This window comes from Pelodiscus sinensis, chromosome 14, assembly GCF_052426305.1.
Source record: "Pelodiscus sinensis isolate ZL-2025 chromosome 14, ASM5242630v1, whole genome shotgun sequence".
Taxonomy (NCBI): Eukaryota; Metazoa; Chordata; order Testudines; family Trionychidae; genus Pelodiscus; species Pelodiscus sinensis.
The window spans coordinates 31,284,845-31,306,784 of record NC_143065.1 but is presented as its reverse complement, the minus strand read 5'-3'; the positions used below and the strand labels follow the sequence as shown (position 1 = coordinate 31,306,784).

Sequence of the window (21,940 nt, the reverse complement as noted above, 5' to 3'; positions counted from 1 at the left end):
TTGCATTCCTCTCTCGAAAGAGGAATGCAGTGTAGACACACCCGGAGAAGGCAGGTCAGGAAGAAGCAAGCTAAGGATGGCGTGGGAGGAGTCACATGGGAAGCGGTCACGTGGCCAGTGCCCCTCTGTGTACCCCCCCAACACTGTTCTCTAGCACAACACTGTGGCTGTAAATATCTTTGCCAGAGTTAATGTCTAGAAGTGAGATTTCAGGAGATATGAATAAATAAAGAAGAGTGGTTTGGCAAACTAGATTAGAGCGAGGGGTCATCAAATAAAATCAATAAGCAGTAGATATAAAACAAATCAAAGGAAGTGTTTTTCCACACAACACACAGTCAACCTGTGGAACTCCTTGACAGAGGATGTTGTGCAGGCCAGGGGTTTAAGTAAATAAGTTCATGGAGAATAGGTCCATCAATGGCTGTTAGCCAGGATGGGCGGGGATGCCAGAAGCTAGGAATGGATGGCAGGAGATGAATCACTTGATGACCTGTTCTGTTCATTCCATTTGAGGCACCTGGCAATGGCCACTATCAGGAAACAGGAGCAACCTCTGTTCCGGCAGACAGGGCTGGCTGCCACAAACAGGGGTTGCTGGACTCAGCACGAACTGGGACCAAGCAGTTCTGGTTCACTCTGGTCTGGGATGCTGCGCCTCTCTCTTTTAAATGTAGTAAGTGTCCGGTGGCTCTTACTACATTTAAAATCCAGAGTCCTTATCGACTAATCATGTAGTCGATACAAGTTGTATCGACTACATGATTTATCAGATAACTGCAATTTAACATCCTTACCACATGCCGACTGTTAAAGGGCTTCTAGTGCAGAGCCGCAGCTGGGGTAGTTGCTGGGACCCGGCGCGAGCCAGAACTGCATACTTTCACTGCTAACCCTTATCAATTAATTGTGTAGTCGACAAAACTTTTGTTGACTACATGATTAACAAATTACACATTTCTTAACATCCGTAGCTGAGATTAGCAACATAATCAGTGAAACAAGATGAAGTCCCATGAGACATCTCTCTGTATTTTAAAACACATTTAAACACTGCAGAGTCTGTCTTTCTAAAAGCCTTACCATTAAAACTCCTAAAAAACTAAATCTACATGGGGACATTTATAGCTACAATTTATTATTAGAATAACAAAAGGGGCTCTCACTTAGCACATCAACTTAATGAAAGAAAACCCAGGTTTTTCTTGATAAAAGCTTGTGCTATCTAAATACAGCACATGCCAAAAGGGAATTTTACCACAGAACATCTCAGGCTTCTGGGAATTCAAATCCCATTCAAGATTCACATTCAGTTAACAGAACCCTTTAGTGTCCATGCGAATACACATCTGCCCATCCATCTACAGAGGTGAGTTACCCAAATGATATTCACATTCATCTGTGTTTCATGTGTGGGAGCATATTTATTCTTTTCTTTTACAGATAACATTTTGCACTATCAGCAGCAGATGCTAGATCATTGAAACATTTTTCCTATGACTCTTCAATATTCCCCCCGTATGAAGTTGGTAAACTGCATCTCCACTTTACAAACAGGGAAGCTCAAACAGAATGCCTGGTTAAGCCAATTATTTGTGTGAGGTCACAAACTGACTCAGTGGAAGAGAGGGAAATAAAAACACAGAAATCATGACTTGCACCCCCATTCTACCTCCACTAGTCTGTACATCCTAACAGATTTCTCCCATACATGGACATATGGGTTAAATATTGCTAAGTTGCTGCAGTAGTTCTGCTGTTTAATTAAAGTCCTGTCCTCCATCTCCACAGGCCCCACAGGGGAAACACCAGCCACAGTCCACCTGGATATACTCCGGAAATGTCAGAACTCTGGACAAGCACAAGCCATGCCCCCAATACATTCCACCCTGCTCCTCAAAGGTGGGCCCCAGCCTGGACGGGAAAATCAGCTGCCCCTCGGAAGCCTTTGAAAAGGATTGTGTTAACGACAGACCACGTGTTTGGCTGTACAATGCCTGTATTAACAGGGATGGAGGCTGGCAACTACTTTGTTATGTTATAAACCTGTCCCACTAGGCTCTTCTGTGCACCACCAACGTGCCAAGGCTGGAGATAAACACACGGCAAATCATGAAAAACAGACGGTGCTCAATGATTCAGTTTCTCTTGGCACGAGCCCCGTTATCCTGAAGAGAAGCAACTACGTTGCTGGGGAGAACAGAAAGAATGGCTCCATATGGCAAACATCACTGTCTTCTCATTGGCTAAGCACCACCTAGCCTGCCTGAAACAGTTCCCAGGAGGATAGCCACGACGCGGCGGAGAAAACAAATGAAACATTCCAATGGGGAAGCAGCAGGAAAACCCCTCGCAACCTGCTGAAACATCACTTGCTCTTCACAAGCACCCCACAGACTCACAACACCGTATTTTCATCCTTCACAAACCAACTCACAATCCACTCGCCTGCTTTTCCGTCAGGAATTAGCCAATACACCAAGGAGATAGAAATACAATTTCATGTATTTCTATCTCCCGCTTCCATGTACCCAACCCTTCCTAACACAGTGCAGCCAAACAGCATTTCCCTTGAGACTTGTGAGACAGGCAAAGAGGGTGAGGTAAGATCTTTTAGTGAGCGATAAGTTTTCGAGTACATTCCCCCGATCTGAAACAGAGCGCTGTGTGAGCTCAAAAGCTCTTCCCTTTCACCAACAGAAAGTGGTCCAATAAAAGATGTGACCCCTGCCAGCTTGTCTCTCTGATATCTTGGGACCAACACAGCACAAAGGCATTCACTCGTCAGTGTGCAACAACTCCTGTACATTGCCATAGAGAGCAGGATCCAAAGTCCCCCCACAACTCCCCACCACATACACTTATTCCCAATAGCAGGAACATCTGCAGCCCAGAACAACCAAAAACAAAGTCTCTGTTGCTCTCTAGGCCCACACAATGAATAGAGGAGGTACTAGTACTGGAAAGGGCTCTGGTACTGCCAGACACCTTTTGTGGAAATAAAACACAATATGTTTCATAATGTGACATTAGGGCCTGGCATTCCTTCCAAGTGCCTCTTGCTGGAGAAATACAGATACACGTACCTTTCATCCCAAACTTGGACCGGCGACCATATTTGTTGATCATAATAAAGAGCACCACCAAGAGGACACACGCAAAAGCTGCAAGCCCCACTGCTATGGACACCTGCAAGGGGCAAATCTGAAAGTTAGCTTAGAGGAACATAGGATATCAAAACCAGTTCAGACTTGAATTGTAGAAGTCTCCTATCTCAATCACTCCTTCCATACAATTACATTCTCGACACCACCATGCATGCCTGCTGTGGCGGGGGATACATCTGAATAAAAATGTCTTTAATGCAATTTTGAAACTAGAAGAGCCTCTTATTGCTACTGGAAAAACAAGAATCATTTCTATACAGATACAATTCTGCTCCAATATCACATTTCCCATCTCTCTGAACCCTCGCTCTTTACTCATCAAGTACCTCTGCATGAAATCTTCGCTTCTTACTGTTCCTTAATGCCCTGGTTTTTTGATCCTTCATAATCTCCATTTTGACACATCTTAACCAACTTTGTGGCTGCACAACCACAAGAAGATACTAGCTTGAGATAGGTGACATGCAGTAGAAGAAGGATTCTTTCACATTATCAATCCTGTCACTGCAAACAACCCTCAGAAGCAAAAATAAGGGAACAGAAAACACAAGAGACAGAAGGTGGTAAAACTCTTCTTCTGAAGCCCCTGAAGAGACTTCATTAGTAGTAATGCTAAATATTTATACTATGGTAGTCCCCAAAATCCCCCCATTGACACAGGGACCCCCTTCTGCCCAGCACTATAGAGATACAGAAGTGAGATCATCCCTGCCCACAAGGGCTTACAACCCAAAGCTCCTTTTTATATTTATTAATATTTATTTCTGAAAATCTTTACCCAAGATCCTTTAATTGTGTTGCTCTAAACAGCTTCCTTTCAGGGTTTCTGTCATTTGCATTTGGACAATTAGGCTTACTGCCTTCCAGGACTCCTTACTGCATTTGGACCTGTGTTCCGCTGACAGTGATGTGTTCAGTAACAACAACAAAAAATACAGCACTTAGCACAGAGACATGCTTCCTTTCATCGCTTGATGCTTTTCCCCGTCTTCTATATACGTATGGTTTTATTTTTAAAATGTCACATTTTAACAAGTATTATTTTTGTTCTCCTGTATATATTCTGCATTTATTTTTTCTACACTTGGTGCTGTTCACTAGTAAGGCCCCATTGTATGAAGGTCAATTCTCTGTGAGTTACAGCTGGATCACACCTTTTGGAAATGAACAAGGGTTTGTCTTGTTTAAATGTTTTCTGGTTTTCAAGAGTCACAAAAACTTTCACAAAATGAGGGCAATTGTGTGAAATCTTAATTATTTCCCTAGCACTACTACTCACATTTGTTTCCCTTTCTCAGTCTGGATCCTGTGAAAAGTGAAATTTTGAGGTCTTGCAAATCCAGTAAAATGAATTGGCAAACCGTTCACTTATTTCAGCCATTTTCATGAAATCCTAGAATGACATTAGCAAGTGCAGCAGGAAGGGTAAAGTAGGGATGGTTGCATCGGTAGTGATGAAAATAAACCCAAGCTAAATCCATGCTCCTAAATGTTCTATTCTAGCATGAAACAACTCAATTAATTGGTTTATTTGTCACTTTTTCAGACTCCCATTATTTCTGACCCTGCAGGAAATACCTTGCTTGAGACTCTGTCTTCAAGAGATTCCCAACCCAGTTTTGCAAACTCAAGAGCTCACATGGTTCATAGTATCTCTGCTTATTCATCCTAAACCATTGAACCTTCTGAAGTTTGGCCATCATGAATTGCAAAGGGAGGGTTTTACTTACAAACAAATATCTGAGTATAGACATAATGATGGTGCAATCAGCATACCGGCTATCCACCAGCAACAGAAGAAATCAATAGAAAATGCTTCCCCTGTACGAAAGAAGACAGGACTCACCCCAAACGTATCCTCCTCTGGTTTGTGGGTCACAGTGATAGGTGGGGTGGGACTCACTTCATAGTCACCAACTGGAACCAGAAGAGCAAAGAATAAATATTTGATTTGTGTCCCCCCCTCCCACCTGGCACCAGAACACGTCAATCTTGTGATGCCACACTATATAGTACTAGCTAGCCCAGGGAATCAGGTCTCTTGCCTTCTATTTCCAAGACTTTTAATTCAAGTCTCATTGGGCTTGAATGACTTAATAGGTCTTTTCTATTTAAGATCTCTAGGATCCAATGTAACTCAGCAGTGAGGAAGCAGAGCCCAGTTACTAATCGGACACAGTGCCTCTCCAACCCAGCTAATTAGACACAGTCTGATCCCAAGTGTTCTGTGGGTGAGTACACTTCATCCACCCACATGCCTCCCAGCACCAGAGGAAAGCTAGTGGTTCCAGCCGCCCTGGAATGCAGATTGCTGCAAGACTGAATCCTGCCAAATTAAAACCAACAATGGCTTGCATGATTTTTAAAATTAAATGCATATGAATCTTGGTGATTGAAAACCCAGGAGACAGAAGTCTCCCAGCCATAGATCAGGTGCAGCACTTACCCTACCCACCTGTTCCATGGGGCTGAACTAACTTGGAAGAGTCCCTACTAGAATGAAAAGGGAAGGGGTATATATATCCAGGACACAGTCAGTGCTTTGGCTTGTCCTCAGACTGCCCCAATAAGGAGGCCAAACTAGTGCTTGGGTTATGGATGATTGTTCTTCTAAGAAGGGGATTGAGACCCATTTGCTCATTTCATAGGGGCAATGACAACTTCTTTGGGGCACTACCAACCTGTACCTAACTTAAATCAGGAATCTCAAGCAGAGAGGTTCTATATTACTTCCCCAGGCCCCAGAACCACATAAGCCCCCTAAACACTGGCTCTGAAGATTGCTTTTTCTTTCATTTCAGTGGACAAGGCATCTATTCCACCGCCTATCAGTGGCACCCCAAACCTACAACCACTATATGAATTATTAGAAGACACACTGAACACATGTATGCCTCTGTCATGCTTCCCAGCTCTTCCCCCAACCCCTGTGCTACCAGCACAACATATGCCTCCCTCTCCATTGGTATGGATCCTACTTCAGGACCCCACTAAGCAGGAATAGATCCATCCAAGATCTACAGACTGCAGCGCATAAAAGCCTTCTTTAGTACACTAGGGCTCTCGCAGAGGCAAAAATATGTGTCTTGCTTCCCATCACCTTCTCTAACAAGCCCTCCTATCTATCACTAGAGCATTAGATGCCCCCAAACGCCATCTGCAAGGTACTTGGATTCAGGAGTGAAAAAAGTAACAAAGCAAAAAGCCAGAAGGCACTTACTTGACACAAAGTTATCTGTACCCCCTGTGAAAAGGACAAAGAGAGAAGCAACACAATTAACAGCATGATAAAGGGATGGCAGCCCCTCCCATCCAAATACTTCTCAGCCACACTCCCTCATCATCCCAACCAGCCCAGGGAGGTTCAAGGGCATATCTCTCAGGCCACACCTTCACTAAGTGGAAGATCGACAGTGCCGCGATCAATCTTCTGAAGCTTGATTTAGGAGGTCTAGTAAAAACCTGCTAAATCGAACTCAAAGGGTGCCCACATCGGTGGCCAGTACTCCTCCTCCTGTGAGGAGTAAGGGAAGACAATGGAAGCATTTGCTCCCATTGGGCTCCCACTGTGGGGACATCAGGAAAACTTGAATTAAGATGCATCCACTCCAGCTACATCATTAACGTAGCTAGAGTTGCATATCTTGATTTGGACTTCCCCTTTGGTGTAGCCTGGCCTCAGAACAATCTAGCCCCTAGCTAGTGCCAGCTCACTGACTGCAAAGGGAGAAGAGGGAAAACCCTCCTAGGAAGACTATACTCAGTGATGGGCCGCAAGAGTAGACCTCCTTCATACCAATGTGCTGCAAAGTTGTCGTAACCAAGACAGTTTCTCGGGATGAGGTGGTTTTCTAATTGCACTTGCGTACCTAGAATGTGTGGGGTGTGTCAACTAAACTGTAGCAGTGCTTCAACTGGATGCAGAGGGAGCCCATGGCTCTCAATCAATGTTGCGTGCAATCTGCAGGCAATTCATTGCACATGCCCTCGCTTTATGTGCATGTCACTTTAGTAATACTGGTAGGAAAAGAACTAACTGGACAGAAACCAGTGGAATCTGTCAATGCTGTGCATGAGCAATGATAAACAAAATGACTTGTGGGCCACACATTGAACCCCGATGGGCCATGTGTGGCCCAAGGGCCACTGGTTGCCCATAACTGACATAGCTACTTTTATGAGATTTCTCTTTGGAGCCACATGGCAGAGCTGGGCGGGATTCTGGGAAGGAAGGGCAAGAGAACAAAACTTCCCAATTGTTGGCCCATTGGCAGTCATGGGTCAAAATAACCTCAGTGTGTGGTAGGCCAGGATTTGGGGTGCCGTGGAACAGTTGTGAGGGAGCTTGACCTGAAATGGAGGGGCACTGCAGGTTGGGATTCGAGTGCATTCATAAAGTATAAATGGAAACCTCATGTCTCCAGTGCCTGGAGGATGGGCAACACAAGTTAGGAGCAAGCTGCAGTGGCAGCGCTGTGGTGAAGTGAGGGCTGGAAGCAAATGGGCTCAGGAGGACAGAGGTGTGTGGCTGGTGGGGAAAAAGATGCTGCACTACATTTGCACCACCCTGAAAAGCTGGCCCTGTCAGTCATCCACCTCAGCAACTTGACCAGCTCAGGGTGTTCACTGAAGCTCCTTCCAAAGAAAACTACTTGCCAGGGTCCCAGGTGACAACGTCTATAAAGCTCTCAGTGACAATCAGTTTACATAGCACAAGAACATCATCAGCTTTCAATGTACACGCCAACATAAGAAATTGACCCTGATACTAACAGGATTTTACACAGCTCTGCCAGCAAAGGATGCCTGGGATAATGCTATAAAACCATGGCAGAGGCTTGGAAGGGAAGTAAATATAGTCCCAGGGTCATATGTACAGCCCCCAATGAACTGAAGTTTGGTTCACAGGGATTCAGTTATTGGGCTGTGATGGATTAGATCAGTAGTTCTTGACTCCCAGGCAAGCCACTACACTTTTTTATTTGAGGGGGGCTGGAAATTTTCCAGAGACAGCAACGCAGGAGTCAGCAAACAGAGCCAAAAACAGAGGAGTTTTCCGCCTGGGGCGTTCTGGGTTCTTTCACAGGAGCTTAGGAGGGAAGACTATGACAGCTGCAGAGGCAGCTGTAGTAGTGACCCAAAGAATGGAAAAGATTATGAAGATGACTGGATGTGGAAGCAGGGGGATGTGCATTATCCTGGAGAAGGTACCTGAAAGGTGCTTCATTTGTATGAAGTGTGATTTGACACATCTGATCAAAGAAACGATCCAAAGCTTGGAGCGGCAGCTAGAAATTGTGGTGGAATTTCAAAGGGGATTTGAGCAGGTGATGGAGGGAAGGAGAGAGGCGAATGAAGGGAAAACCTTGTGATTTGCAAATGCATGCAGGACCAGAGAATTCTGATGGTAGATTCATGATCTAGTAGAACACCATGATCAAAACAAGATTATGATGATCAACAGATGGCTCAGACAATGGTGCTATAAGGAGAGCTTGGGATGTTCAGCTATTGAGTCGTGGGATGGAGGTTGGCAGCTCTTGTAATCTGATTCTAATACTGAAAGGGAGGAAACTTAATTAAAAGAGCAATGAAGAAATTAACAAGAAAGCAGGAAAATGAACAAGAAGAAGGAAGACAATGCCAGACCACTGACAGTAACAGTCAGGTACGCTGGCAGTAAAATGACTGTACCTAATCCAGCGAGAAAACCAACCAATGCCAGACAGAAACAAATAAGGTGTCTGTCTGTACACCGATGCAAGGAACCTGGGTAACAAAATGGAGGAACTAGAACTACAGCTTCAGGAAGTGAAAGTAGATATTTTAAGCTGAACAGAAACATAGTGAAATAATAGCCAGGAATGCAATACAGGCATAGAAGGATATGTGCTCTTCAGGAAATAAATAAATAAATAAATAATGGCGTTGTGGCACTGTACAGTAATGATAGCGTAGATTGTAAAGAAATTAGAAGTGATGGAATGGATAAAACTGAATCTGTTTCAGTCAAAATCTATTTGGAGAAGAAAGGTAACAAAGGTTCCACCAGGACTGTGCTTGTGTCTGCTATGGACACCTGGGATCTGATTTGGATATGGAGAGACACTGCTAATATGTTTAATGAAATAAAAGCTACTGGGACTAGTGTGATTATGAAAGACTTTCATTTCTCAGATATATATTGGAGGACACATGCATAAATGGTAGGACCCAGATATTCCTGGATGGGAGAGGTGACAGATTTCTTCACCAAACAGTCATAGAACCTAGAAGTGACCACTGCTATCTTACATTTAGCATTGGTAAGTAGCAAGGACCTCGGAGGACTCCTGGTTGTAGAGGACAACCTTGATTTGAGTGATCATGAATTAATTCACTTTAAACTAAATGGAAATGTAAACAAAAATAGGTCTGAAGCTAGGGTCCTTGATTTCAAAAGGGAACACTTGAAAAAGTTAAGAGAATAAGTTAGGGAAACTAAAGAACTCAAGGATCGGAATGTGGAAGAAGCTTGGAATTACTTTGAGCAAGGGGGAAAAAATGTAGGGAAGGGTAGAACACCAAACTGGATGAACATACATTTCAATCAAGTTATTAAGAGAAAGCCTACAAGGAATGGCAGAAGTGATGGACAACAAGGAAAGTTACCTCGTGAACATCAGAAAGTGTAGGGGAAAAGTGAGACCTGCCACAAGCCAAGCAAAGTTGGAACTTAAAAAGGAAATGAAAACCAGCAGTAAAAGGTTCTTTATCCACATTTTTAAAAAAGAAAGAAAACAAGGAAAACAAGCGCTAAGCACTGACGGTGGAATGCAGATTAAAGATAACAAAGGTATGGCTCAACATCTAAACAACTCGTTTGCCTCCGTTTTTAATAAGGATAATGAGGCGCTTGAGGGTAGTGTCAGGGTGACGAATGGAACTAGGATATGGAAGCAGAAATTACCACATCTGAGATGGAAGCCAAACTCAAACATGGATGAACTTAAAAATGGGACCAAACTGGGGGAGGCCCCACATAATCTCATATTACAGGAACTGGTCCATGAAATTGCAAGGATTTTTAATGAATCTGTCAACTCGAGGGTCATACCTTATGACTGGAGAATTGCAAATATAGCACCCGTATTTAAAAAATGAAAAGAAATCTATCTGGGAAACTACACGCCCATTAGTTTGACCTCAACTGTATGCAAGGTCTTAGAACAAATTATGAAAGAGAGAGTAGTTAAGGACATAGAGGTCAACAGTAATTGGGATAAAACACAACATTGGCTTTACAAAAGGTAGATCATCCCAGACCAATCTAATCTCTTTGGGAAGATAACCAATTGTCTAGACAAAGGACATGCAGTAGATCTAATCTACCTGGATTTCAGTAAAGCATTTGATACAGTTCCAAATTATTAGTTAAATGGATAGAGATTAGTATGAGAATCAGAAGGTGGATCAGAAACTGGTTAAAAAGGAGATGACAGAGGGTCATGTTGTCAGGCCAGAGGGAGGTTCCTAGTTAAGTTTCTCAGGGGTCAGTCTTGGGACCAAACTTATTTAACATTTTCGTTAATGAAAATGACGCAAAAAGTGGGAGTGTACCAATAAAATCTGACCCGAAGTAGGGAGATATTGCCAATATGGGGGACGACCAGATCATCGTACAAGAAGATTTAGATGACTTTGAATGCTGGATAGAAATGGGATGAAATTGAATACTGCAAAGTGTCCTTCAGGACTGAGAAGAAGTGTTGATGTAATTTTGGTGGAAATGTACCAGTTGAAAGTGACAGAGGAGGAGAAAGACCTGGGTGCACTGATCAATTAGAGGATGACCACGAGCCACCACTGACTCCAGCCATGAAAAGACTAACTGCAATCTTAGGATGCATCAGGCATGGTATTTCCAGATAGGAAAATGTTATTAGCATTATACAAAGCACTGGAGAGACTTCATCTGGAACACTGTGTGCAAGTCTGGTCTCCCATGTTCAAGAAAAAATAATTTAAACTGGAACAGATGCAGAGAAGGGCTACCAGCATGATCAAAGCAGTGGAGACCCTACCTTAAGAGATAAGACTTCAGGCGTTTGGCTTGTTTAGCCCAACAAAATGGAAAATAGGGGAGATAATGATTGCTGTCTGTAAATATATCAGAGAGAAAAACACCACAGAGGGAGAGGAGTTATTTAAGTTAAGGGACGATGCTGGCAAAACAACAGATGAATATAAACTAACCATACATAAGTTTAGCCTTAAATGACATAAAAGTTTCTAACCATCAGAGGAGCAAGGTTCTGGAACAGACTTCCAAGGGAAGGGGGAAGAGGGCAAAAAACCTAACTTGTTTTAAGACTGAGCTTAATAGCTTTATGGAGGGGCGTTGCAGTGAGACTGTCCACAATGGCATATGGGTCTCTTCACAACTATTAGCAAGTGTCTCCAATTGCCAGAGATGGGATAATAGAGGGGGAGCACTCTGAGTCATGACTGAGAATTCTTTTCCCAAGTGTCTGCTAGGGATGTTAGAGATCGTGTAACTGAATAGTCATGTAACCACATGAAATTGTATCAGTTACACAGCTATTTGATAGCCCTCGGGGGCAAGGCTGGAAGCCAGTGCACTCCAAACACACTTCCAGGGAGCCCCGTACTGCCCTGCTCCCTGCTGCAGCCTCTGTATCAGAAGCAGCAAGGCAGGGTGGTAGGCGGGAGCCAGTCTGCAAGGGGAGCCAGCCACCCCTGTCTGCGGGGAGCTCAAACCCTCCGCGGACAGGGGCTGCTGTGATGGAGCAGCCTCTGTCCGTGGTAGCCCAGGCTAGGGAAGTCAAGGACTAGTTGACTAGTCGACTACCTGATAAGCAAATGCTTATCAGATAGTCCACAGGATAGTCGACTAGTCGCTTCCCTCCCTTGCTGCCTCTATCAGATAAAGGCAGCAAGAGGGGGCCAAAAGAGGGGGTACTTCAAACCAGCAGTGCCTCACAGAGCCCGGAGTCCCAGGCACTGTTTCAAAGGGATAGCGCCACACAGCTGATCCCGGGTTTCATGCAGTGCTGCTCCTTTGAAACGCTGCCACAGCATTTCAAAGCGGAAGTGCTATGTGGAGCCCAGGGTCAGCTGGGGATTCCCCAGCTGATCCCGGGCTCCGTGCAGCATTTCATAGAACCATAGAGCTGGAAGAGACCTTAGAAGGCCATCAAGTCCAGCCACCTGCCCAAGGCAGGACCAATCCCAATTAAATCAACCCGGCCAGGGCTTTGTCAAGCCAAGACTTAAACACCTCTAGCAATGGAGACTCCTCTACTTCCCTAGGTAACCTATTCCAGTGCTTCACTACCCTCCTGTGCAGCTTGGGGATACCCTAGCTGACCCATGGCTCTGGGCGGCATGCCAGCTTTGAAATGTACAAGAGTCCCCAGTGGGGGTTCTTGGGCATTTCAAAGAGGAAGCACAGCATGGAGCCTGGGTTAGGGTTAGGGTTAGGGTCAGGGTCAGAGTGGCCACCAGGGAAAGCTGGGGAGGGCTAACCTCCCACTAGTTCGAATTAAGGGGCTACACATCCCTTAATTCGAACTAGTAAGTTCGAACTAGGCTTAGTCCTCGTAGTATGAGGTTTACCTAGTTCGAACTAAGCGCTCCGCTAGTTTGAATTAAGTTCGAACTAGCGGAGTGCTAGTGTAGTACCTATGAAAGTTAATTCGAACTAACGTCCGTTAGTTCGAATTAACTTTGTAGTGTAGAAATACCCTGACATATTTAGGGTTAGGATGGATTTTTCTATCAGGTCAGATTGGCAGAGACCTTAGGAATTCTTTTGATTGTCTTTGCAACTTTGGGCATGGGCTCCTTGCTGGTTTGAAACAAAGTAAATGGTGGATTCTTTATAATTTGAAGTCTTTAAATCAAGATTTGAGGATTTCAGTAATCCAGCCAGAGGTTATGAGCCTAATACAGGAGTGGGTGGGTAATATTCTGCAGCCTGCAATGTGCAGGAGGTCAGACTAGATCAGGGCTGGGCAATAATTTTTTATGAGGGGTGTGACGGGGAATCCGACCCCGCACTCGACTCTGGCACAGGGAAGGGCAGCCAGCCCCCCGGGAGGGGGGGGACAAGAGCCGGGCAACCCCCTCCCGCGACTGGGGTTGGGAAACGCCGTCCGCCGCGGCGCAGAGGTGGCGAAGGGCGGCAGGCAACCCGGCGGGTAGGAGGACCCCGGAGCCGGGGGAGTGAGGCCGGCTGGGCGGAAGCCGGCAATCTCTGCTGGGTGGGGAGTTTAAAAAGTGGCCTACGGAGGCCAGAACGGGGGAGCAGGAGACCGGGAGCACGGGCCGGGGCGGTCGGTCAGCCGGCCGGCAGTTCCCCTTCCCCCTGCAGGAGCTGGCGGCACCGAGGCCACGAGACGACCCGAGCGGGGCTGTAGGCCAGGAACGGGCAAGAGGCCGGCAGGGACGGACGAGCCATGGCCGGAATGGAGGCCGGAGCCAGTGGCCGCTGAGATCGGGGTGAACGGCAAGCCAGAGGCAAGGCACGGCCACCTGGAGGACTTACCCCGTGGGACGCGGGAGGACAAGAGCCAGTGGGCTCGGACTCGGGGTAGAAAGGGACTTCTGGGGGGGGGAGTACAACCCTGCCCCCGGGAGCCCGACGCCAGCCCCCCGAGCTGGAACCGGTGACAGAGGCCACCCCAAGATTTCGGTGAGTGGTGGACTGCACTTTTCTACAGAGGGGCTGCAGGTTCTGGGATGGAGGTTGGGTACAGAAGGAACTTGGGGTATGGGAATAGGGTGCAGAAGAGGGTATGGGGTCTGAGAGGGAGTTTGGATGAAGGAGGGGGTTGATACCTGGGGCGGGGAACGGGGTGCAGGATCCAGGAGCATGTATAGGTGCAGGAGAGGATTCTGGTCTGGGAGAGGGATGCAGGAGTGAGTGCAGGGACTGTGAGGGAGCTGTGACCTGAGGCAAAGGGGAGGAGGGTGCAGTGGGTTTGGGTGGTGACATAGGGCGGGCAATTGAGGTGCAGGTTCCGGGAGGGGGTATGGGTTCAGGAGAGGATTCTGGCCTGGGGGAGGGGTGAAGGAAGGGGTACTGAATCTGGGAGGGAGTTGGGTGTGGGAAGGTTCTGGTTGAGAAGCACACAACTAAGCAGCTCCCAGCCAGCAGCATCCTCAGGCAGGCTTCCCTGCCTGTCAGCAGCCCCTGACCTCTCAAAGCATCTGGCTGTTCCATGTAGCTCTAAGCACTGTGAGGGGAGGCTTCACGTTTTACCCCTGCCCCCAGCAAAATCTCTCAACTTCTATTTGCCAGGAACTGACTAACAGGAGCTGAGAAATTGTGCTGCACTGTTCCCTCCCCCAGCAAAATCTCTCAGCTCCCATTGGCTGGTTTATGGCCAATAGAAGCTGAGAGATTTTGCTGGGGAAAGGGCAGCATGAGAAGAAAGGCACAGAGTGCCACAGGAAGTAGCCAAACACTTTGAGCAGCGCTGCTCCATGCTGTAAGGACAGGCCATGGACCACGGGCCATATCTTGCCCACCCCTGGCCTAGATGATCACAATGGTCCCTTCTGGCCTTAAAGTGTATGACTCTATGAGACTAAACTTTCATTTTAAAAAATTCTGCTCCTGCAGCAAAAACCTCCCCAGAGAACTAGAGGCAGTAATGAGGTTTATTGAATATGCAGCTCCTGACATCTCCTAGAGCAGTGTTTCTCAACCAGTCATACGAGTACCCTTAGGGATACTTGAGAGAAGTCTGGGGGGTACATCAACACAACTGAAATTTGGAGAAAACTGAATTTTTGTTTTAAGTTTTACAGCGCTTTCTTATTTTTGTACTTTTTACACCCAAAAATGTCATCACCCGCCTGGCTACAATTAAGTTGTTTAAACAAATGTGTTGCAATGGTAGAAAAAAAATTGTGTGTCTGAAAACTGTAGGTACTGGGGGTACTTATGTTTTGATATATATAAAAAGGGGGTACTTATAATTTTTTTAAAGGGGTATTTTATAAAAAAAGGTTGAAAAACACTGTTCTAGAGGAACCAACTTTTTAATGCAAGACTATGCATTTCAGATGCACTGAATGATAATATCAATTTTAGCAATGTGTGGGTCAGTGAACTTCAAGAAAAATAAATCAGGCACTGATTACATCATTGGAGGGGGAACTGCCACAATGACACGGGATCGTGAAAGGAAAAATATGGATGTAGTGGCAGGTGAAAAAAGTGGAGAACCTTTAGTTTTTATATCTATCTATCTATCTATCTATCTATCTATCTATCTATCTATCTATCTATCTATCTATCTATCTATCTATCTATCTATCTATCCATCCATCCTTTTCCAGCACTTTCTATATAAGGATTTCAAAAAATTTACAAACATTAGCTTATTTTTTCAACACTGTGGCCAGAGTGAATGAATTTTTAGCATCAGCAATTTGGAGCAGCAGACCTGCTTCCGGTTACCTTTGGAAAATGCCTAGCACCCACCAAGCATATTGCAGATGCATCAGAAACAGTGTTATTATTTACATTCTACAGACAGCGAATCTGAATCACAGAAATGGGAAGCGACAAAGGCGAGAACACAACCCCTATTTCCCTACTCCAACCTCTGTGCCCTTCCTCCCAGATGACAGAAAGCCTACATAGATTAAGGAGCTAGACAGATTATCATCCTTGAAGCTTGAATATAATTTCCCCACTGCCTTCTGTTTCTGTTCTTGTCTTTAGATTGGTCACTTCTTCAAAGCAGGGATTTTGGTTTCCAGTTGCTGTATTTGATCTTCAGGAAAGCTCTGTGCCCATAGACGGTCTGATATAAATAATAAATGAAAAATGCTGTCGGTATTGCTCTGTGGATAGCAAGTGCTCTATTTGGCTCAGTTTTCTAGGGGCTGCAGGAGCCAACATGGAGCTGCCATTTTCTCGTGGCATTTCTCCTACCCACAGCACATGCCATTCTGCTAACTCTATGATGCCTGATCTGGTGCGGCAAAAGCAGAAGGCAGTGCAAGAACCTTCCCACCCTTTCTAGGCAGCCCAGCCATGACAACCCTCTCGATTTCACCCCTAATCCTAGAGCTTCCCCTGCTTCATTTTTCCTTCTACATATTCACCACACACATCATCTTGTGACACAGTGAGGAATTTCAAGCCATCTCCTGAGAATGCCTAACAAACAGTTGATGCAAAGGACCTAGGAGGGGTTTGTGGGGCGGGGGGACGGAGGGAGTGCAGTTGCACCAAAATGGAAAGATTTTTTTTTCAAATAAAATAGGTAGCATTCCACCGACATCATAGCCACTTGATAGAAGTAAAATGAGCTCACCGAGTCCTTTGAAAGGGTTTTCCTCCACATACCACCACTACCTCCGTAGTATGCCAAAAAGACTGTTCGGTGCCAAATGAGTGAGAGGCCTCGTTAAGGGGCATCAGAGATAACACAAGATACACTGCATGACCTAACCCATCTCTGACAGACAAGTCATGGAGCAAAGACCACCAGAAACATTGCAGAATGAAAGTCAAAATCCCGTCATTTTCTTTTCAGTCAAAATGTAACCCTTTTTTCTCTTTGGGCGGGTTTCCTGCCATTGTATTATACTGTTTGGGCATTCCTCTAAGCTAGTAGGGTCATGTGTGATCTGTGCATGGTTGATCGGACCCAAGTGCCCCAGTATGGAATGTTGTTCTAGCTACCATCTTTCAAGACAGACTTGATAAAAAGACCACGACCACTCAACGCCACTAAAAATGTCATGGCCACCTCTTTGCACCAAGAGGTATGTTAGCTCCTATTTCAAGGCCAGTCTGGATAATGACCTCCTGCCTCCCTAAAATCCCACTGAGGTTTCACCAGGATACACAACCCTTTTTCACACCCATGTCTAGATTCATGTGCAATGTTGCTCCATGCTGCTAAAAAGTCACGACATTGTGCACAAGAGGGGGCTGTATTTTTAACGGTAGGTGCAACGAACCTTGTGCATGGCTTCTATAGCAGTCTGCTAAGTGCTCCAAGATGCAAGGCCCTAGAGAAACACAAGGGCTGACTCTCTCACCTGGAAAGGGCGTCTCGAGGAAATGCCCTTTGATGGTCTGGTTGGCGGTACCCAGCGGGTTGGTGGCCACGAGGGTGTAGTTGCCGTTGTTGTAGTGAGTAGGCTTGTTGAAGAGCAGACAACCCTCAGACACTTCGCCCTGCTGGTAGAACTCCATGCGGATGATCTCTGTCTCCCTAAGGACCTGGCCGTTATGCAGCCAGTGGAGGCTGGGTGCTGGGTTCCCATGCACCACAAACTCAATGCAGTGCTCCAGGCGCAGCTCTGGCTCCTCCAGGCTCAGGATGCGTGGGGGATCTGGCCGAGAGAAACACAGTGCAAACTTGTGGGACTCACCACACAACCCAAGCAAACTCTCTTATTCCAGGCGATGATGAATACTTCATTTCCCTGTAGGCAGCCAGCCACCAGCGTGCACTCAAACAGCTAGCAGAACTACCCCTCCCACGGCTGAACTGCCATATGAACTAGGATCCGTGCAGTCTGTAAGCAGCAGCCGGGGTGGCCCTAGACTAGCTGCCAGCAACTGGCGCCCTAGGCAAACCATGCAATCGGCGCCCCCACCTCCAAACCCCTCAATGATATTGTGCCACCATTTGGTGCCCCATTTAACTTGGCGCCCTAGGCGACCGCCTATTTGGACGGGCCGCCCCTGAGCAGCAGCCTTACTCAGGGAACTGGAATGGAGCCTGGCCCAAAGGAACCAAGCCTGGTTTGGGTGGCAGGAGACAACCTGCTGTTATTTAAGAATCAGCTAAGCTTGTCTCAGACAGGAGCTGCTCTCACAGCATTTCATAGCACTCGCACTGAGGCAAAGCGCTTCCCAACATGTATCTGAGGGTTGTTCTCATTCATTCTAGCGGCGTGTAACAAGCTATTCAGGACAGAGGGACTTTCTGTCTCCACAGCCAAAATCCCCAGTAAAGGAACAAATAACCAGGCTCTACCCTGCCTGGAATAATAGATACATCAAAGAAATTAAAAATGGCTTTCCCTACAGCACTGGAGTTGTCTTCTGGAATCCCTGACTTTCCAGCTACTTTCCTCTCCCCCCACCCCATTTAATTCCTAAATAGCCCTGCTCACAGCTGCCTTTTCTCTGGGGTGGAGGACGGAATGGGGTCATGCAGAGCACCAACGTCAAGGGGCACCTCTGAGCCACTCCAGCCGCTACAAAAGCTGCACAGTGAGGCTGTGTCCAGACTCCATGCCTCCGTCGACGGAGGCATGTAGATTAGCCAGCTCGGAAGAGGGAAATGAAGCCGCGATTAAAATAATCGCGGCTTCATTCAAATTTAAATGGCTGCCCCGATCTGCCGATCAGCTGTTTGTCGGCAGATCGGGAGAGTCTGGACGCGATGCCCCGACAAAGAAGCCTTTCTTCATCGACACAGGTAAGCCTGGTTTCACGAGGCTTACCTGTGTCGATGAAGAAAGGCTTCTTTGTCGGGGCATCGCGTCCAGACTCTCCCGATCTGCCGACAAACAGCTGATCGGCAGATCGGGGCAGCCATTTAAATTTAAATGAAGCCGCGATTATTTTAATCGCGGCTTCATTTCCCTCTTCCGAGCTGGCTAATCTACATGCCTCCGTCGACGGAGGCATGGAGTCTGGACACAGCCTGAGCGCTGCCAGCTCCATACGTCTGGGGAAAAGGCTCTGAGATCAGATCTTGGATTTGGACCCTGCAGACCAGCCAAAATTAAGTTTGTAACTGTCCACCTGACATACATAGTGTTGTACTCCCTCCCCACCCAATGTCAGTGGAACAGCCTGCTCATGTTAAGCAGGCTTTCCTAGTACATTGTTAATTATACACATGTCTAAAAGGTGCCAGTTGGGGCTCTCTGGTCACATTCAGTAGTTTAGGAATTCTCAGCCATTCAAGCAAATATCCCTCCAGGCTTCAGAATGGCTGCACGTCCTTTGGGGCTTCAATTCCTTGAACTTCCCTGGGGAAGCCCCGATTCATTGAGTATCCTCCAGGAATGCTACAATTAGAGAAAGTGTAGCAGGGTAAAGCTGAGAGTTCACCTCCATTTAATACATATGCATGGTACCCACTCCTAAAAGGCCTCTTAACTAGGAATGTCAATGTGTAGTCGAATACACAATTAACTGATAAGCCACTAGCTTATTGGTTAATCTTATCAACTACACTCATCCCTGCCTCTTGCTGTCTTTATATGGGGGAAGGGAGACTGGGAGCTGGTACAGGTGGGAAGCTCGTTTTTAAGCTGTTTTCAAGCCAGCTCCCTACACATATCAGCTCATGTGAGTCGCTTCTCCCCCTCCTCCCATGCTGCTGCCTCTCTATCAGCATAAGGAAAGATACACATGGGGGAACCGGCTTTTAAGCTGGCTCTCCTTGTGTGCTGGCTTCGCAGAGCCACCTGCCCCACACCTGCTGCCTCCCACAGAAGCAGTGGGGGAGGGGGAGTAGGCAGGAGCCAGTGCTTGGGGGGAGCCGCCTGTCCTCCCCACCCCCATCAGAGGCAGCAGCACCGGGGGAGGGGAGCCTGGTCTGTGGGATGCTGGCACAGCCTCTGTCCACAGGGAGTTTGGGCCCCCCACGGACAGGGGGTGCTGCCACCCCATGCTGCTACAGAGGCAGCAGCACAGGGCACCAGGCAGGATCCAGTCTGCATGGGAAGCTGCCTCTGATACATTCTGGGCTCCCTCTCATCTGTCCTACATCCTAAGCGTACCAGGTCCACATTGGTTGAGGGCAGGGCTCGATCCCTCAACATCTGGCTCTCAAGGCAGGTACCTTAGCCACTGTGACACTGAAGGATAGCAGGGGGATCCTCTGGAGTGGGTCTGGGAGCACACTGGCTGCTGGTCCCGCCTCCAGGAGCTATCGAATAATCATATAAGAACTAATATTTCGCCGGGACGATACATTGGCTTTCCTCTCTGGTTTTTCTAAAGATGCTCAACATTTGATGCTGAGGAAAAACATGCCAAGGTGGAAAAACATGAGAAAGGTGGAGCTGGGAGGGGCCATGCAAGATTCCCCCCTCACAACTCTGCCGATGCACCTTAATCCTGACCCATGCAATCCCTTGTTAACCAAGGGTACGTCTACACTACAACATTATTTCGAAATACTTATTTCGAAATAAGATATTTCGAAATAAAGTGTCTATACACAAAATGCATTTCAGAATAACATTTCGCTATTTTGAAATAGTGCGTCCACAGTGAGTGGACACTGAATCGCATTTAAGGCCGGCCGGAATCAGGTCCGGTAGGGCATCAGGTCAGGAGTTACTTTGTGTGGCTGCTGCCTGAGGCTGAGGTCTGTGCTTAAAGGGCCCCTTCCCTCCTCCCCACCCCGCCCCGCCCCAGACAGCCGGTTCTCAGGTTTCCCTGCTTGCTTGCCTACCTCAATGAGGGACAGCAAAGCATTTTGTCTCTGCATGCTTTGGTTGCCCTCACTCGGGACACCACAGCACTCTGCAACATGGAGCCAGAGCTGCAGCACCTCCCTCCCCACACACACACCCTTCGTTCCAGCACGTGTGCGTGTGAAAGGGTGTGACTGGCACACTCACCGGGAGTAGGCCCATTTCTGCAGCCATGCTCAAATGGAGAGAAGCTGGAGGACAAGGTAACTGGCCCACAATGAAAGCTGTGCATATTTCCTCTTACACGTAGCCCTATGACGGGTTCCAGCCAGTCTCCTGCAGCAACTCTGACTCCGTGTTCTCACCCTCAACGGCAGTAAATCAAGACAGGTGTGTTTTAGCTTGGTGCCCCACAATTGCCCAGGGGAGACACTTTCAGTAAGTTCCCTTGTACAACAGGGATGTTAAATATCGGTTAATTAAATAGTTGACGAACCTCATGAATTCTTATCAGTTACTCCACTATTCTATAGTCCCTGGGGATGAGACCAGCAGCCAGTGCGCTTCCAGCCCCACTCCTGAGGAGCCCCCTAATACTCCATGTTTCTGCCTCTGTATTAGAGGCAGCAGCACGGGGTGGCAAGCAGGAGCCGGTCCACGAGGTGAGCCAATTTAAAAACCACAAAGACCAGATCCTGCCTGGTGCCCCACGCTGATACAGAGGCAGCAGTGCAGGGTGGCAGCAGACTCTGTCCATGGAGGATGTGGAGCTCCCGAACCTGGCACGAGCCACAACTGAGCTGGGGTGCCTGCCTGCCTGGTTCCTAATACACTTTAAATGCAAAGCCATAGCAGGTGTAGCTGCTGGCCAGCCTGCTAAAAAATTTACTAGCAAAGGGGGGAATGCATGTAGTCTATAGCATTAACCTATATGCTTTTGCTTATCAGTTAATTGGTTAATCGACTACACTGTTACATCCCTAATGTACAACCTCCCACCAGCCTATATCTATCCAGTGTCTCCCTGCCTCTACTTACAGTAGACTGTGAGCAGCACGCTGGCATTGGTCATTCCCACCACGTTCTCAGCAATACACGTCAAGAGGAACCCGTTATCCTCACTGGTGACATTCACCAGGGTCAGATTGATGGCATGAACATTGGTCCAGTTGAGGTTCGTCTGAAATTCCCCCACACAAAAAACAAACAATAAGGAAAAACTCAGCAAATGATGCCTGTCCACCCACCTCCCAGGCCCAGAGGATCCCAACTCCTGTATAAAATGCCCTGATCTCTAACAACCATGGCCATGCAAAACTTCATTTCATGGCTCACCACAGGCACGGCACTGT

At 46.9% G+C, this 21,940-nt stretch overlaps 1 protein-coding gene across 3 annotated transcripts in view; it reads right to left on the bottom strand.

The window, feature by feature from the left end:
• Positions 1-21,940, bottom strand: part of NTRK3 (neurotrophic receptor tyrosine kinase 3) — a 390,761-nt gene that overhangs the window by 229,813 nt on the left and 139,008 nt on the right. For all 3 annotated transcript variants that reach the window (XM_075897044.2, XM_075897046.2, XM_075897048.2), the window contains exons 7-11: positions 21,627-21,768; positions 17,238-17,534; positions 6,388-6,411; positions 5,014-5,084; positions 3,087-3,189 (exon numbers count right to left, since the gene is read on the bottom strand). In XM_075897044.2, coding sequence (XP_075753159.1) covers positions 3,087-3,189; positions 5,014-5,084; positions 6,388-6,411; positions 17,238-17,534; positions 21,627-21,768 — 637 coding nt within the window. The remainder of the gene's footprint in view (positions 1-3,086; positions 3,190-5,013; positions 5,085-6,387; positions 6,412-17,237; positions 17,535-21,626; positions 21,769-21,940) is intronic.